The sequence below is a fragment of the Canis lupus genome, chromosome 38, assembly GCF_011100685.1.
Source record: "Canis lupus familiaris isolate Mischka breed German Shepherd chromosome 38, alternate assembly UU_Cfam_GSD_1.0, whole genome shotgun sequence".
Lineage (NCBI taxonomy): Eukaryota > Metazoa > Chordata > Mammalia > Carnivora > Canidae > Canis > Canis lupus.
Window position 1 is genome coordinate 3,846,221 of NC_049259.1, and position 19,403 is coordinate 3,865,623.

The 19,403-nt window shown below is 34.8% G+C and overlaps 1 protein-coding gene across 7 annotated transcripts in view; it reads left to right on the forward strand.

Annotated features, from left to right (window-relative positions):
* Positions 1–19,403, forward strand: part of KCNT2 (potassium sodium-activated channel subfamily T member 2) — a 372,756-nt gene that overhangs the window by 254,582 nt on the left and 98,771 nt on the right. For all 7 annotated transcript variants that reach the window (XM_038586089.1, XM_038586091.1, XM_038586090.1 and 4 more), the window contains exons 15-17: positions 6,962–7,111; positions 8,938–9,167; positions 17,031–17,244. In XM_038586089.1, the coding sequence (XP_038442017.1) occupies positions 6,962–7,111; positions 8,938–9,167; positions 17,031–17,244 (594 nt within the window). The remainder of the gene's footprint in view (positions 1–6,961; positions 7,112–8,937; positions 9,168–17,030; positions 17,245–19,403) is intronic.

Genomic DNA, 19,403 nt, shown 5'->3' on the forward strand with positions numbered 1-19,403 from the left:
ACAACAAACAATAGTGTGAAAGAGATAGATTCCTACTAATGATTACATTTTATAACCTTGGAGTTATACATTTTATAACTTAATACCATGCTTACTCTTGAGTTTACCTGTAGTTTGGTGGCATCCTTGTATGCATACAGAAAATATAAAAGTAAAATCAAATTTTATTTTCTAAAAGTTGTTAGTATGTGTCTTCAAAAAACCTCAACATACACCTTTATAAAATATAGGTATCTGTCATTAGAATAAGGTTTTGTGTTTTTGTTTGTTTGTTGTTTATTTATTTATTTATTTTAGAGCAATATTTATTATTTATTTATTTATTTTAGAGAGTGGAAGAGAGAGAGCAAGTGCAGGGAGGGGTAGAGGGAGAACAATATTTATTTATTTTAGAGAGTGGAAGAGAGAGAACAAGTGCAGGGAGGGGTAGAGGGAGAACAATATTTATTTATTTTAGAGAGTGGAAGAAAGAGAGCAAGTGCAAGGAGGGGTAGAGGGAGAGCCTATCAAGCAGACTCCCTGCTGAGCACAGAGCCCAACAGGGGGCTCAGTCTTACCACCAATGAGATCATGACCTGAGCTAAAACCAAGAGTCAGCTGCTCAATGGACTGAGCCACCCAGGGACTCCTTTGTTATTGTTTTTGTTTTTGTTTTTGTTTTTAAATGCAAACTCTATTACTGAGAAAGTAGTTCAGCACATGACTGAACTAGGAAAAGAGTATGTATTATAATACTAATTTCAACTTATTGTATCTGGAACAAGAAATCTTAGTTAAATCCTTTTTTTCCCCTTCCTTTGGGAAAATTTGATGTGGGTAAACTTTTGAAAAATAAAATTATGTAAGATCCTTTTATTGTATTCAGAGGTCTGTACTAAAAAATGTTTCTGCAAAGAGCGGACTTACTCATTAATAGTCCTCCTTCCACTTGGTTGATTGTGTTGAAGTACAGGAGATTGGTATGTGAGTTAATTTGCTTTCTGGCAATAAATACCCATTTTCCTTGAAGGTGTAATCATAGATTAATGAGGAATGTGCAACTTGCATTTAAAAGAAAAATAAAATCTGTTGTCAAAATTGAATTACACACCACCCGGAAGTTAACTGGTAACTAATGATATTTCTAACTTGGGAAAAATAAAAATAAACAGAATAGAACAAACATACTTAAAAAAAACACCCAATATTTACTATATTGAGAAGGACTTTTCATGTCCCAGAATTGGTGACTATAACCCAAAATTGAGGACAAAGAGGAGTCTAGTATCCCATTGTCTGTTCTCAAAACGTTTCCATAGAAAGAGAAGATCAGAGAGGGGAATGGATAGAGTAGCACAGTGCTCTTGCACCTACCCCTAGCCAGGTGACGGGCAGTACAAAGGAATTACCTATTATTCGTGGAGAATAGGAATTTTTGCAGGAAGTGGGAACTAGCATCTTCTTCCCTGGTTAGATACTTGCTTATGTAGTTTCCTGTGATTATTTGAACATGAGGAAAAAGGAATTAGAGAAAAATGGTAGAGCTAGAAATCAGTCTTCATCTCCACGCATGGGTTTTCCACAGCACAATTGATAGTGTAAAGAGATTTGAGGGCAGCCCAGTTGGCTCAGCGGTTTTGCGCCGCCTTCAGCCCAGGCCATGATCCTGGAGACCCAGGATTGAGTCCCACGTCCGGCTCCCTGCATGGAGCCTGCTTCTCCCTCTGCCTATGTCTCTGCCTCTCTCTCTCTGTGTCTCTCATGAATAAAAAAAATAAAAAAGTAAAAAAAGATTTGAGCTATATTTCTGGTACCTCATCTAAGTGTGTTGGCCACAAGGTAAGGAAACTTAAGAAATTAGACTGTAGGATCTACCATGGGAAATAAGATGAGGGAAAGTGGAAGAGAGTTTCTTGCTTATCATATATGTACCAAGGCTCATCCTACCTACCCATAAAGGGTATTCATGTGTGCCTACAGGACCCCTCCTTCATAGAGGAGGGTGATGGCCAGTTAGAGTTAACTTTGAAGAGCAGCAACATCCCAGAGAGAATAAGCCTGAGCTGGTAATATTCGAGTTTCAAATTGGGTGAGACTGTTCTTTTTAATAACTGAACATGATTTGAAAGACATGGGACCTTCTAAGACCTTATTCAAAGCTCTTGAAGACTTTGACTTGGGGTTTGTAATTTATTTACTTGACTAGATTTAGTTTTCCCTTTCTCTTAAGCAATTTTCTATCATCTTTCTGTCTACTTCCCTTTTTAAAAAGTTTTTTTTCTCACTTAGACATTTGTTTATGGTTTAAAATGCAGAAAATAGGGACGCCTGGGTGGCTCAGCAGTTTGATGCCTGCCTTTGGCCCAGGGCATGATCCTGGTGTCCCTGGATCAAGTCCCATATCGAACTCCCCATGTGGAGCCTGCTTCTCACTCTGCCTAGGTTTCTGCCTTTCTCTCTCTGTGTCTCCCATGAATAAATAAATACAATGTTTACATAAAATGCATAAAATAGCAGACACAAGCTTTGTTTCCTTATAAGTTACCCATCAAAGTTTTCCAAGGTTCTAATGACTGTGGTTTTGGGTGCCTGAATTCTACAGCATTTCTTTCTTCAGGGGAATAGACATCTCAAAGAGCTTCTTTCTTTTTCTTTTTCTTTTTTTTAAAGAGCTTCTTTCAACTATCAAGCATATACTTTTCTTCTGTACTCCATTTATTGTCTTAATAGAATATTTATTTTCATATTCCTATTATTGTTTTCTTTATTCTAATACCTTTATAAACAGCTGGAGCTGTCAATTATTTTGGAAATAAAATAAAGGTGGACATAACCCCATCTAGGAAGGACTGATTACCATTGAGTTTTCAGTGAAAATGGTAGAGCGGTCTAGAAAGGGTATGAAATACACTAGACTGTTTATTTTACAGGTTGGAGTATACTTTGAGGTTGACAGTAAATGCACAAACCAATTATTTTCCCTTAAAGTTCATTTGATTAGTGAAAACACATGTTAAATCTTCATTATTTGGCTTTTTGTTATTTTCACTAAGCTTTCCATTCTGCGCTTTTTGTCCCTAATATCTTCAGTGTTTTTACTGCTGCTGAGGTTAAATTTATTTCATGTCCATTAGTGATTGAGGAACTCCGTGGTTTTTTTTCTTTTTTTTTGGTCTAATTCTAATGGCAAATTCATCATAGTGAAAGTAATTGGTTAGACCTAAAAAATGATTCTGGTGAAGGAAACAGGTATTAGATAATTAGGAAAGCTGAACATTTGGTAATTAAGCATGAAGAACATTGTTAGATTATTCTTTGTTCATTTAACCAAACATTTATTAAGCACTTACTCTATGTCAGAATGGATGTCAGGATTTCAAAAATATAGTGGTAAACAAGACATGATCTCTTTCCTCATGTGGCTTATTTCTTGGGGAAGGAAGACATTAAGGAGTAATTAATAGAATTTAGAGTTATAGTATCATGACAAAAGTACAGCACTGCAAAGCTGAGAAAGAAAATGAGTAAGCTGTAGGTGAAAGAATGAGTAGAGTGTAGGAGATGGAACAACATTGTGAAAAGGCCAAGGTATAAGAAAGAGTTTCTTCTTTAAGGTAAATGAAGGAGTGCTCATGGTTGGAGAAACCAAGAGAAAGAAGACAGAAGTAACAAAAGAAATTTGACAGACAGGCACAGCGTAGGTCAGGAGGGCTTTGTAATGATAAGAAGGTTTGCCTTTTTAAAATGGAAGAAGGAATTCCTTTAAACATTTTCAACAGGAGAGTGACTTGACCTGATTTGAGCTTTTGAAATTCACTCTTATGACAGCACCATTAACTGATTTGTAATGTCCAGTACTGGAGGCAAGAAGGCAGGAAGATGGGTTAGGACTATTTTAAGACTTAAAGGCTGATGGAAAAAGGGACAAGTGGTGAGTTCCAGAGCCACTTAGATGATGGAATTAAAGAATTCTCTTGCATAAGTTTGGAAGTATCTTTTTATTTATTTAATTGTTTTCCTCTATTCAAAAATAATCTTGGATCAATTCAGCCTAGAAACATAAAGATAAGATGAAGAGAAAATTTAGGTAGTTGAAGACAAATAAAAGGTTTTTTTTTACACATCTACAAGCCGTAAAATGCCCTTTTAAAAAAATGAGATATAACTGGCATGTAACATTACATTAGTTTCAGGTGTACAACATAATAATTCTATATATATAGGATTATATCTATCTATCTATATATATATTTAGAGAGAGAGAGAGAAATGTTCATGACAATAAGCCCATCCATCACCACAAATACTTATAATTTTCTTTCTTGTAAGCAGAACTTTTAAGATTTATTCTCTTAGTAGCTTTCAAAGATATAATATGGTATTATTAACTGTAGTCACCAGGCTGTGCATTATACTCCCAAGACTTATTTACTTTACAACTAGAAGCTTGTACTTTTCACCCATTTTCACCCATTTCACCCACTCCTCCACCTCTCACCTCTGGCAACCACTAGTTTTTTCTCCAAATCCATAAGTTCATTTTTTTTGTTTCTATTTTATTAGATTCTACATATAAATGAGATCATATGGTATTTGTCTTGGTCTGACTTATTTCAATGAGCTAATACCCTCAAGGTCAATCCATGTTGTAACAAATGGCTAATTTTTTACATTTCTCAAACAGTTAACATGATCTAAAAGAGAAAATTTTGTGTATTTACAACTAGCTGAACTTAGAGATTCTTGCTTACCTATAAGGGATATTTGAAGAAAGCATAAAGATGTCTCCTGGGGTGGAAATATAAAAAAGCATGAGAATAAGCAAATGATTTAAGGAACTCCATCTGAAATGTGAACTTAGATTTATAATTCTCTTGAATAGCTTTTAGTACCCTTGTGTGACAATGATTTGACCCCGTGCTACTTTTTAGATCTCAAAGAAATCATGATGAATTACTGGCACCTTCTCTTACATTTCCAGCACTTTAAAAGGATTCTATCTGCCAAGTATCATCTTGCCAAGTAGCAATGTTGAGCATAACAAAGATTTTATTTTTGTTTTCCAAAGGGAATGTTTTCTCCACCAAGAAAAATCATTCTTAGGAAGTAGTCATTAGGTATAGCCAGATGAAGTCAATAGTCAGAAATGTTTGGTTTTATTTTTTATTTCCAAAAACATATTAATATTACAGAAGGAAGAGTAAAGGTTTTAGGAGACTTAAAGTTCAATAGGTTGAGTAGATATGTTAAAATTGGCTACAAATGTAATGATGAAGAAGGTATAACAACAAAATAGTGGAAGCTAACATTTACTGAGGGATTACTGTGATCCCAACGTCTGCTAAGTGATTTATTTGTATTACTTCATTTTACCTAATCCAGTGAAGCTGGTACTTTTTTTCACAGCTCTTAATGGTGCAGAATCAGGTGCCTGGTGGCTCAGTGGTTGAGCGTCTGCCTTTGGCTGAGGGCGTGATCCCGGGGTCCTGGGATCAAGTTCTGCATCTGGCTCCCTGCAGGGAGCCTGCTTCTCCCTCTGCCTGTGTCTCTGCCTCTCTCTGTGTGTCTATCATGAATAAATAAATAAAACCTTTAAAAAAATGATAGGTACAGAATCACTCAGAAGTTACTTAACAACCCAAGACTGCAGAATTAGGTTTCAGATCAGTAATCACTTCAGGGTCCCAGCTCTTGATTTATTTTTAAGGATTTTATTCATTTATTTTAGGGAGAGGCAGAGGGAGACAATCTCAAGCAGACCTACCACTGAGTGTGCAGCCCAATGAGGGGGCTGGCTCAGTCTCATGACCTTGAGATCATGACACTGAGATCATGACCTGAATTGAAATCAAGAGTTTGACGTTCAACCAACTGAGTCACAGAGGCACCCCAGGGAGTGGGGTTCGTTCTTCTTGGAGTTAGAACTTAGCACCTCATGACTCAATTAAGAAAGAATGAAGTACAAGTGAAACATGCCTGGAAAATAAATGATTTTTTAAACCTCAATGACTCTTTGAAAATATTAACAAATGTATTGTCTCTAATAATCTTTTAGACCAAACAGATTTTTAAATGGCTTTTTTTGAACCCTGAGTATAATAGCTATGACTTGTATGCTTTTATCCATTCAGAATCTTCATATATTATGATGAAATATTTTGATATTTATATATTCATCATTTTGCTTCTTAAAGTGCATTTCTCTTATTTACAGACTCTATAAGCTTTATTAAAAATTACTATAAAAATGGGAAAGAAGAATTATTGTATATTCACCATGCTTTTTTCATAGGTTGACTTTTTTATATATTTCCAAGGCCACTGAGCAGAACATTCTAGAAAATACAAACAATACTTTCTGTGATAAATTTAGATTCTTTTAAAAAATACTTCTGAGATCTCTTTGAAGACCTTTTTTGTCATGAAGAGGTATTTTTTCTTAACTGCTACACAATTGGAAGAAAGCCATTGCCATGATAGAGGCAGAAATTAAGAGTATATTTCCTGTGAAATCAAATTGATAAGTTGACATGTAGACATTTATAATTATAAATACACAGGAAAATCAGTTACCTGCTGGAGCCAAAGAGGTATCATAAATGAGATGCAATGGGCACTATTGAGACTATAAGACAAGTATAATACAGAGGATGTGCATGACAAGATATACATAAACAGAAATTAAAATGAAATGATATATCTTGATTCATAGGATAAATGCTTTCATTACCTGGAAATCTAAGAATCTACCATCTACCATCTTTCAAGCTTATATATTGTGTTATTTTCAAAATTTCTGTAGTGATTCTTTGTATTTGTAAACAATATCATCATTTAGAGCAGCACACTTACTTCTTTGAATTGTGCTTAGCAATTCTTCCTGTAGGGAAACTTTAGATTATGTATGAAAACTGATTTTTTTAACCACATTCACCATATTTTTCTCTTTGTGTGTGTGTATGTGTGTGTGCTTTTGTTGCAGAGAAGGTCAGCAATCGCCAGAACAGTGGCAGAAGATGTATGGTAGATGCTCTGGCAATGAAGTATACCACATTGTTTTGGAAGAAAGTACATTTTTTGCTGAATACGAAGGAAAGAGTTTTACATATGCCTCTTTCCATGCGCACAAAAAGTATGTTTCTGCTTCCAGAGTGGACTTACTAAAAAAATTAATCATACCTTTTAAACACAGTTTTCTAAGATACAGCTCATATTGGTGCTCATGAGTTGCAAGTATTCTGGAATTTTTAACATAATTATTGAGACATTTGAACTCAGCTTCTGTATGGTCTCTACAAGTTAAGGTTGTTAGGTATATAAAGTATCAGTTATTAGGAATATTGACTTTAGTAACTTTTATGTTATCTTTAAAATATGTTAATGCATTAAGAATTCACAAATACATGAAAGTGAATATTCTTTAGACATTTAATTCTAAAGAGCTGATTAAATATGTAGACAAAGTCATAATAACATTTATAAAAATCTAGACATTTAATAAATCTTGCTTTGTCCAAAGAAATAAGTTAAAAGGTAAATAATAGTACCTTCTAATTCAAACATGGAACATATTATTTTTCCTTTTTTGAGAAAATTTATTTACTGAAGAAACAAAAATGCATGTTTATAATGAAAGTAATATATTATCAGTATTATAAATATACATATAACATTTTTAAGGTTTGTATAAATCTAGTATGTTACACTAATATTTAATATATTCTACTTTAATTCTCAATATGATTCTATCCATACATGTACTTTTGATATTTAAAAATATTTTTAAGCTAGATTTATTTGTGTAACTATAAAACATATTGAAATAAAAACATTTGGGACATTTTGTGTTTGGAGCATAACCTGAAAAAGTATAAAAGAAAAATTTTTTTAAAGATTTTATTTATTTATTCATGAGAGACACACAGAGAAAGGCAGAGACATAGGCAGAGGGAGAAGCAGGCTCCCTTTGGGAGCTCAATGCAGGACTTGATCTCAGGACACCGGGATCATGCCCTGGGCTGAAGGCAGACACTCAACCACTGAGCTACCCAAGTGCCCCAAAAGAAAATCTTAATATATGTTACATCTAGAGGTTGATATTTCTCCCAATTAAGCTGTGCACCTACTCAGACTATTAATTTTTTTTCTAAAATTCAGAGTAAACAAAATATGGTGAAATAGAACTAAAAGAAATTTAAGGACCCTGTTTTTTTTTTTTTTTCACATGTGACCTTGGGTAATTTCTTCTTTTAGGCCATGGCTTCTATACATTTTGACTAATACTGTTTCATGTATTTTGACCATGTAAAGATATACATTTATAGTTAGACACAATACACACATGTAAAATTTATAAAAAAATTCTTACTCTTACTAATAATACACACTCTGATGTTTTTCATTGTCTGTTCTATTTATTTTTAAAAGTATATACACACACACACACACACACACACACATATATCTTAATCAACTGAATTGATTTCACAACATACTAAGGTCAATTTCTTTTCCTGGAAAAATAGGAAAGTCTTGAGAGTCCTTTTTTTTTTTTTTTTTTGTCTTGAGAGTCTTGAGTCTTGAACTTGCAGGATCTTTTCAAGCTTCATTTAAAAAAGAATTACTTTTAAAGAGTTTATTTATTTATTCATGAGACACACAGAGAGAGGCAGAGACATAGGTAGAGGGAAAAGCAAGCATGCTGCAGGGAGCCTGATATGGGACTCCATCCCAGGACCCTAGAATCATGACCTGACCCAAAGGCAGATGCTCAATCACTGAGCCACCGAGGCATTCCTCTTTTCAAGTTTTAAAATGCTCTGATTTGGGGTTTTAATTTTTTCTGCTTATTAATAATTTACTAATTTTCTTACATATGTAAACTTAAAAACAAACAAAAAACCCAAGAGCTTTGCTGAATTACAATTCTTAAACTTTTCATTTATTTTTTAAATTAAGGTTTGGAGTCTGCTTGATTGGTGTTCGGAGGGAGGATAATAAAAACATTTTGCTGAATCCAGGTCCTCGATATATTATGAATGCTACAGATATATGTTTTTATATTAATATTACCAAAGAAGAGAATTCAGCATTTAAAAACCAAGACCAGCAGAAAAAAAGCAATGTATCAAGGTCATTTTATCATGGACCTTCTCGATTACCTGTACATAGCATAATTGCCAGCATGGGTAAGTATAAATAATATGAAAATATCATATTTCTTTCTTTAAAAAGCATAATAAGTAACCTTCAATGTTTGTTAAAATTTCAAAGTCAAATTTCAAAACTAATTTGTGTGTATTTAAACTTGACGTAACTAAGTATACAGAACAAAGGTTGTTAGCTGTTAAACTGGTAAGAAATTAACCTAATTAAAAATTATCAAAAACTGTTTCATCTTTCTGATTAGGATATAAGCACCTAACACTTCGATTTTTCTTTTGTAAATTATCAATAGAAACTATTTCAAATATTCTCCATTTTTTACAAAACTCTTCTTCCATCCTGTATCTCAGTCTCACCATTGAACCTGGCTTTTATGACACAGAAGTAAAAAAAAAAAAAAAAAAAGAAGAAATGGATCCAGACAAATAAGAATTTCCTTTAAATGTGCTACTACACTACCTTTAAACCTACCAACATTCAGTTTTAGACACAAGGAAAATACATTCTTTTAACTTGTAATATTTTTTAAAAGACATTTATTTATTTATTTTAGAGAGAGAGCAAGTGAGTAGGAGAGGGGCAGAAGGAGAAGGTGGTGGAAAGAATCTCAAGCAGACTCCACGTTGAGAGCAGAGCCTGACACAGGGTTTGATCACTCGACCTTGAGATCATGACCTGAGCCAAAACCAAGAGTTGGACGCTGAACTAACTGAGCCACCCAAGTGCCCCAACTTATACTATTTTAAACTTCACTTGCACAATGGAGCCATCTCTTTTACCTGCTCTGGGACCTCACTTTTTACTGTAATTCATCCTTATTTTCTAACTTTTTTTTTTTTTTTTCAAAATCATTGCCTCATTTCTCCTTCCCTCCCTCATCTCTCTCTTTATGTCTCTGTGTATTTCTTTCTTCATAACTCTATACATGCTCTCTCTCTCTCTCTTTCTCTCTCTCTCTCTCTCTCTTTCACACACACACACACACACACACACACACACACACACACGGACCTCTTGGCTTGACATCTTCACAGGTAAATTCCTTGAAGGAGCTGTCTTTAGTTGCTGGTTTGAAATCTTACTGTCCCCTTATGCCTCTACCTGATTTAGCCTGAAATCTCCAGTCATTATATCAGTACTCTGGCAAAGCCACCAGTTTATTTGTCATGAAATCCAGTGGACAGCCTCACAACAGAGGACAGTGTTAACCATCTTCTGCTCCCATAGGTTGACCTTCCCTCCAAAAAGTGATGATTCTCTTATATAGATCCTTAACTTAAATTTCTCTTCACAACAATATAGTAGTTGTTTCTGTCTGGATGCCTCATAGGAAAAACCAATACAGCACATTCAAATTGAACTAATCTTTCTGCCCTTTTTCAAAATCATTTCCTCTTCCATTCTTTTGGCTAAAAAATAGATGACACATTTTAATTTGTAAAGTCACAATTCTGACTTTTCACTCTGCCTCTCCTCTCATACCTAAGAATTCACCTAATTCTATTATTTCTTAAAAATATTTTATTTATTTATTCATGAGAGACACACAGAGAGAGAGAGGCAGAAACATAGGCAGAGGGAGAAGCAAGCTCCATGTGGAGAGCCCAATATGGGCCTTGATCCCGGGACTCCAGGATCACGCCCTGAGCTGAAGGCAGATGCCCAAGTGCTGAGCTACCCAGGTGTCCCATCACCTACTTCTATTAAATCAGATCATTGAGTAGCTCCAAAATCATTCCCTTCTTTCTGTCCATTGTCTGTATGATCATGGTCTGAGAATCCACCATCTTTCCCCTCAACTGCAGGATCATCCTCCCAAGCTTCTCTCCATGCTTCCAGGCTGTCCTGCACTCTTCTCCACCTTGCAACCAGAGTAATAATTTCACATAATTTTGATAGTGTCATTCTCTTACATAGATCATTTGCCTTACTGGGATGCCTGGGTGTCTCAGTTGATTAAGTGTCCAACTCTTTATTTCAGCTCACGCCATGATCTTAGAGTTGTGAGGTTGAGCCCCATGTCAGGTTCCATGCTCAGCAAGGAGTCTGCTTAATATTCTCTTCCTCTCTTTCTGCCCAATCTCCTACCCCCATGTGTGTTAATCTCTCTTTGTCTCTAAAATAAATAAATCCATAAAAAAGGAAATCATTTGAAATGTTTCTTACTATCCTAGGGGGAAAAATCTAAATTTTATAATATTACATGGCTTATGATTTGTATGACCAAAATTTCTTGTTTGTATGAGGCAATCCCAGGATAGTCCAGTTTATATACATTGTCCTGATGTCATTATTGAAGACTATCCTGACTTTCACGAGTATCCTAGTTTAGAAGATAAATCTCACATTTAAGTTTTTTTTTGTTTGTTTAATAATTCCACTTTAATTTTCTAGTTCTGTATTTTACTATTTCTTCAATTGCACTCCTAAATCCCAATCATACTAAATTCCTTTCAACCTTCACTAATGGTTTTTCACCACTGGACTTTAACACATGAGGTTTCCTCCAACAGGATCTACTCCCCAGCCCCCAACTTTGCCTAGGTAACTACTTCTAATCCTTTGTATCTCAGCCTCAATATTATTCTTTATGAAGCACATTTCACGGCCCTGCTTGGACTAAGTTAGGTAACCCCGTTTGTCATTGACAAAGCTTATTATTTTTCTTCTATAGTAGTCCTAACTCATTTTTTTCCCATTATTAACAATTATTAATGGAGTACCTAATATGTGCTGGAAACTCGTATTTGTGATAAATTAGTGAACAAATAGTTAAAGATCCCTAGCTCACAGAGCTTATGTTCTATCACAGGGAATACTGGAAATAAACAACACATAAAAGAATAAGGAGATAATTTAGTGTATTAGAAGGTGATAAGTAATAAAAAAGAAAAAAAGGAAAACAGCTAGTAAAAGGGTTTATGAATTCTGGAGAGACTGGATTTTTAATTGAGGTGGTTAGCAAGCCTCATTGAAAAGGTGATATTTGAGAAAATACCTGAAGGATATGAAGGAAGTAGCCCTGTGGATGTCTGGAGGAAGAACATTCCTGACAGATAATAGCTACTACAAAGGCTTTATGGGAAGCTTGACTGGGTGCTTTGGGAACAGTAAGAAGGTTCTTGTGACTCAAACACAGTGAGCAATGATAGGTTATAGGAGATGAGGTGGAAGAGGTAAAACAAGACAGATTGTGTTGGGGCTTTTAAACTCAAAATAAGGATTCTTGTTTCTACTCTGAGTGAAAGGGAATTCATTGCATGTTTTAAGCAGAGCGATGGCATGATCTTGCCTATGCTAAACTATGTTTCAATACAATTACTTTGGCTGCTATTGAGATCCTTGGTTTGCCCCAGGGATCAAAGTATTTTCAGGTGGAAGTGATGAGAAGGAGAAATCCAAGTTTTTTGGTTTAAGCAACTAGAAAAAGGGAATAGCCATCCATTGAGGTGGGGAAGGCTTGGCGGTGGGGGTGGGGAAGGCTTGGCGGTGGGGGTGCAGGTTTGATGGGAAATGGTTAAAAAGTTCAGTCTGGGATGCACTGAACTTCAAATGTTTATTAGATATTGACAGGAAGATGTCAAACAGGAAGTTACATATCAAAGTCTAGAGTTTAGGAAAGAGATATACATTGAAAAATTATATTTGGGGTTCCTGAGCTTAGTATTGTATTTAAAGCTATGAGACTGAATGAGATCATTGATGGAATGAGTATGGATAGAAAAGGGATTAAGACAAAGGACTAAATTCTTCAGGATATCAATATTAAATATCAGGGAGATGAGAAGAAACCAGCAAAAAGAGACCAAGAAGGAGCCAATGGCAAGGTAGTAGGAAAATCTGGTGAGTGTGGTGTCCTAGAATCCAAATGAATCAAGTGTATCAAGATAATGGAGTGATCAGCTATGTCTCCTGCCACTCATAGTTTAAATAACATGAGAATTGAAAACTGGCAACTGAATGTAACAAAACAGTGACCACTGCTCTTTCATTGGCTTGGTCATAGAAAATGGCAGATCAGAGCGGTTTATGACAGAATGGTGATAGACCAATTAGAGACATCATGTCTGATGTCTCTCAAAAATCCTTGCTGCAAAGGGATGCAAAGAAAGGACTTCGTAACCATGGTGGATGTACAAGGAAGTGAGAGGGGCAAGGCAATCGGGAATATATTTAAGAGAATGAATATAATGATGGGCCTCACCTTTAGGTCAGGAAGTACAAAGACATCTTTAGCTGAAGGAAACAGAAAAGGTAGTAGATTTACAGATTATAATTTCAGTGGGAACTAAAAAAGGAGAGAATTGGAAGGAGAAGAGGCAAGTGTATGTTTCAGAGAATGAGATGACAAATAGAGCTTACACGGAATAAATAGTAACTATTACAAGTAAGGTATGACGGTGAGAGTGAATGGCTAAAGAATGGTGGAATAAAAGCCCGTTAGTGAAAGAAAGGACAAGGAACTAAGTCTGGAGCATCAGAAGGATCATCTACAGGTATAATGAAATAATACTTCTACATGTAGAAAGAAATTGTCAAGACTAAGGACAGACATTGTACTGAAAGGACTAATGCAGTAGCTAAACTATCCAGGCATATTCATTTGCATTGATGCAGGTAACAGGTAGCCTAAGAGTTGAATTTAAACAGGGTTTGCTTGTGCCAAGAATGTAAGGGAGCAAAAATGTATCAAGGGAGCCAAGAGTATATGCAAGCAAATAATCATAATGCTTAAATATGGAGCTTAAGATGGGTAAGAAGACAGAACATGAAGGGAATGAGGGAGACAATTCAAACTTGATATCATAACTAGAATTGAAGTTCCAGAAGAGTGCAACTTTAGCTGAAGTTGAGACACAAATGAGAATGCCCTGAAAAGATAGGAAATAGTGGTGATCAGATGATGAATGTGTGAAAGTCAATGCAGTAAGGCTATTATTGGTTATAATGAGGTCTAAAATGTGACTGCAGAAGTGTGGGGCCTCAGGTGAGAACAATTTCCTTAATGAATTTGAGGAAGTGAGATCTTGGGTGTGGAAAGGTTTACTTATCTGTATTTTTAACACACTGGATGAGGCAGGAAGAGTGTTATGAGTTGAATTGTGGCCACGAAAATTCATATGTTGAAATCCAACCCCCAGTACCTCAGAATGTGACCTTTATTGAGCTGAGGTCTTTTACAGAAGGGATCGAGTTAAAATGAGGTCATTAAGGCGGGCTCTAACCCACTGTGACTGGTGTCCTTATAAGAAGAGGGAAGTAGAAGACAGAGATACATTGGAGAAAGGAGATACAGGCAGAAGATGGCCATCTGCCAGTCAAAGAGTGAGGCCTGGAACAGACCCTTTCCTCATAGCCCTCAGAAGAAACCAATTCTGCCAAACCTGGATTTTAGACTTCCAGCCTTCAAGACCTTGAGGCAATAAATTTCTGTCATTTAAGCCACTTGGTCTGTGGTACTTTCTTATGACAGTCCTGACAAGTTAATGCAAAAATAGTATTGGAGAAACTGACTAGAAAGAAGCATTAAGAAATAAGTAGAATGACATAGGATTAGTCACCAAACAAAGCAGTAAAAGATAGTGGTGATAGAATCTCAAGCTGGGATTTCAGAAAGGATAAAACGAAAAGGGTCTGAAAAAGTCAATGACAACACTGAAGGTATTTACCCAACTCCAAACCACCTTTTTAAAGGTTGAGGGGAAGATGTCAGGGAAGAGTCAATTTTTATTACGGAAAGAAAATGTTTAAAAGAAAGCTTGTTTTTGTGATTGTAACTGTTTTTTGAATTGTGTCTTCCCTGCTAGATTTTTCTCATGATCATATCCCCCATGTCCATCTTGGGCCCAGGTATCCATGTTGGCAAAATAATTGGAAAGTCATCATTTTTCCCTGTGTTGGGCAGAAAAAATGATAAAAAGGTAGTTTGGGGTGATTTGGAGTCATATATATTTGGGGAGTGGAGTTAAAAAATCACAATTCTTTGGGAGGAAGTAGGAAGGGATTTAATTTGTAAGACAAGAAAAAGGATTAACTTCATATAAATGGAAGTGTTTCCGTTTCCTTCTAAGCAGAAATAAAGGGACAAAAATTTGGTAAAACTCTCATGTTTGTTTGAAGTTAGGGAATTAAAGGATTTCTTCTGTGATAAATTCTGTTTTCTCTCTGAACTCAGCAATGTGGTCATCTGCAGGGGGTAAATGTTATACAGATGAATTTTAACTTAAAACCTTAGGATGTAAATCATATATGGTTTTTCTTTATTTTTGTAAATGAAATTTGTAAAATTTAATTTTTAATCAATTCTATACACCTACTTAATGGAAAATTTAATCTTATTTTCTCCAAGGATCCTCATTCACCTCTCCCATAAAGATAGAATAAATTTTACCTTTCCTCTGGTATTGGAACTGCTGAATGCTGGTCCCTACATCTTTTTCTCATAAAGAGCAGTTCTAGGCCTGTTCACATATGCCCGTCACATGAAGGCCTTCCTACCGACCACTGACATTCCAGGCTTCCCTTCCCTCTAATCTGAATTTTGTGTACAGGTCTCTGAAACTTGACCCCCAAAATTTATTCCCGTTTTGAGGAGTACTCAGATATTCTCACCAGACTTGTGCTACCTACTCTCATCCTCAAAAACATTTCCTGTTTTTCCCTCCTCTGTGGGGACTTGTAATTGCCTCAGAAGTTTTAGAAGTCAGTTGCCAACCTCTCTTTCCATGGTACTAGGAAAGAGATGCTAAAATCCATTAGTTTTATTCCCCCTTTAAAAACTTCTGCTATAACAGTAAAGGAGGTGGCAGGGTCAGAGAGTGAAGAATATTTTAATAGGTTTTTCAAATGAGACAAAGTGAGGTCTAAGGGCTTTTAGAGGGATGACCAGGTGTCATTGAGTGTAAATGAAGTGAGTGATGGTGAAATATGATGGCACTCATGGGTTAGATTGTATTTTCTTCAAAAGGGGAGAGACATCAACTTTCCATAAATTGATGTTTAAATTAATTTTGAAATTCCAATAAAAAAATTCCAAAGGAATTTATTTCTTCTATTTAGTGTTGACTACCCCTAAGTATTTGAAAACCTTAAGCTATTTAGGTTTGCTGTTGCTACTGATTTAAGGTATTTTCATGGCTTGTGAACTCATTATTGTTTTTCCAGTCAAAAATCAAATATTGTGACTAAAGAATTGCCTTCCCTACCACCTGGTGAAAATCCTTCCTCCTCCTCCTCACTGTTCTTTATCATATCATTTTGTTTTATTTTCTGTATGGCATTTATCATTATTTAAAACAGGTTTTTTTCCCCCACTTATTTGTCTACTTGGTTATTTTAAAGATGAATCCCTATATGTAGAGGTAGTATTTCATTCCTGGCATATCCCAAGTGCCAAAGGATGGTGTTTGCCATGCACGGGTATTCAATAAATATCTGTTCAATGGATATAAAATATTAATTGTTCTAATACTAAAAAGTGGTTAAAAATCAGCCAAGAGAATAATAACTCAACAAAATGAGGGAAAGGATATAATGAGAAATCTACTATATTAAAAAGGACAAAAAATTTTAATTACTTTTAAATAAATGTAAATTGAAACAAGATATTTTTTTGACTTTAAATTTCTAAGTATTTTAGGATCTCACAATTCTCATGTTTTGTGCATAGAACTAGACTCAGCAAATACACTTTTGCACAAATGCAGAATCTTTTAAATTCATGTAGACAAAAATGTCCACATGGGAAAGAAATAAGCTTTAAGATTAAAGGATAAAAATAATATATTTACCAGTTATACTGGTTGTATTTCATTTTGATCATTAAATGGTTGATTATCATATAGGTGATGAATGCTTTGAAGGATTTTTATGTTTCATTGTTGCAGGTACTGTGGCTATAGACTTGCAAGACACAAGCTGTAGATCAACAAGTGGCCCTACCCTGTCTCTTCCTACAGAGGGAAGCAAAGAAATCAGAAGACCTAGCATTGCTCCCGTTTTAGAGGTTGCAGATACATCATCAATTCAAACATGTGATCTTCTAAGTGATCAATCAGAAGATGAAACTACACCAGATGAAGAAATTTCCTCTAACTTAGAGTATGTTTAGATACTCTACAACAGTTATAAGATTTACTGGGATTTGTGCTACTATGGGACAATGTCCTTACCTTTTGTATATTCCTAGAATTAATTCCATATACTTCTATCAAAACATCCTTCCTATTAGCGAGTATCTCTGTTACCTATAAAGTATTTTAAGATCTCAAATTTCTGGCTTCAATATGTGTTTCCAGGATCAGTTTTATCTAAATTATTTTTTATCCTTAAAGAAGAAAATACATAAATCAGTATTTTCGTGATATAAGATGCATTTTCATGATTTCGTGTTTTTGTTAATTAACCTTTAGTTTATTTCCTTCCATGTCTATATTGAAGTTTGGTCAATTATTCAATGACATATAGCACAGATTTCCTCCATTAAGCTCCCTTTCCTTATCTTAGCGTTCAGTAGTCTTTTTCATATGGTAGACATCAATGATATTTTGAATGAATGAATACATGAGGCACTAGATCTCCTTACTATGCTTTCATAATTTACAGTGCCAGAGTACATGCTATTAATCACATTTTAATCTTCAGTAGAGTTTGTATACTTGTCTTAGTCACATATTATATTGCTATTTCTTGAGGAAAGCACAGTGGTCAGCACTATGGAGTCTGAGTTTGTTTCCCATGGCAGTTCCACCTTATTACTGGTTATGTGCAAGTGACTTTGATTAAACAATCTGAATCAGAGTGTCTAGATCTGTAGAGTGAGTACAATTACTACCTCATAATATTCAGATGTAGATTAACTGAGATAATGGAAAAGTGCTTAGGACACTGATTTGTGCTGAGTAAGCATTCAATGAGTAATAATTACTAGGAGGTGTAGTAGCACTAGTAATAGTAGTGGTAACACCATTTAGACACTTCTCCCGATATCTTCCATATAATAGATGTTCAGTTAATGTTTAATTGACCTAAAATGAACTGAAACAGAATGAAACTTTAAAAAAAATCCTTCTTTTAATCCTTCATACTTAAAAAAAATTATTATAGAGAAGTTTGATGTACCCACATAACACAATCCACTCTCCAAGAAATCAAGAGTACTCAAATATTTTTATGAAATATTGGGAACAAGGAGAAGTTTGACTGCCAGTATATTTCTAGAAATGATGTTTTGTGGTGTGATTGAAATTCTTTCTTTACATGTCCTTCTGAAAATATTGAGAGGTGGTTTTTTTTTTATAGCAAACTGAAACTGAAAAAGATTAAGTAATAGTGGAGATTATCAACTTCTAAATTTGCAAAATGTGCAACATTTTACCCTCTGTGAAAAACAGTTTAAACTAGGTTTGAAATTTCTTGGTTAGAAGGCAAATTTTTACCAAAAAACAGTTTTCATACTGGATAAAGGAATCTTGCCACTACTAAATTTTGTTTTATTTCTTAATTTTCACTTACACTACTACTTTTTGATAATTTTATTCTGAAAATTATACAGCTGTGCTATGCCTTTAAGTGGCTACTTTCATAAAGTCAGCAAATAATTATCTTTGATAATATTTTAAACATGATTCCAACAATATTTTGTTTTTAGTGGGTATTTGAATAATTAACTGTTTATTATTTTGTGATTATGCATCCATGACTAATGAATTTTAATGGAATAAATCATAACAAGTCATTTTGCTTTAAATGTGTTTTATAAAAACTAATATTGTCGGGCAGCCCCGGTGGCTTAGCGGTGTAGCACCGCCGTCAGCCCAGGGTGTAATCCTGGAGTTCTGGGATCGAGTCCCACGTCGGGCTCCCTGCATGGAGCCTGCTTCTCCCTCTGCCTGTCTCTGCCTCTCTTTCTCTCTGTGTCTCTCATGAATAAATAAAATCTTAAAAAATTAATATTGTTACTTAACAAATCTTTCTAAATATTTTAAATGAAGGAATAGAATACTTTTCCTAGAAGGAAACAGCTAGTAAATATTTTAGACTTTATAGACCATATAATCTTTGCTGTACTTGCTCAACTATTTTTGAAGTGTGCAAGTATCTGTAGACAATACATAAAATGAAAGAGCATGAGTGTGCTCTAATAAATCTTTACTTGTGGATATTTAAATTTTAATTTCATGTAATTTTTATGTGACATAAAATATTCTTCTTTTGTTTCTTTTCCAACCATTTACTTTAAAACATTTTTCTCAACCTTT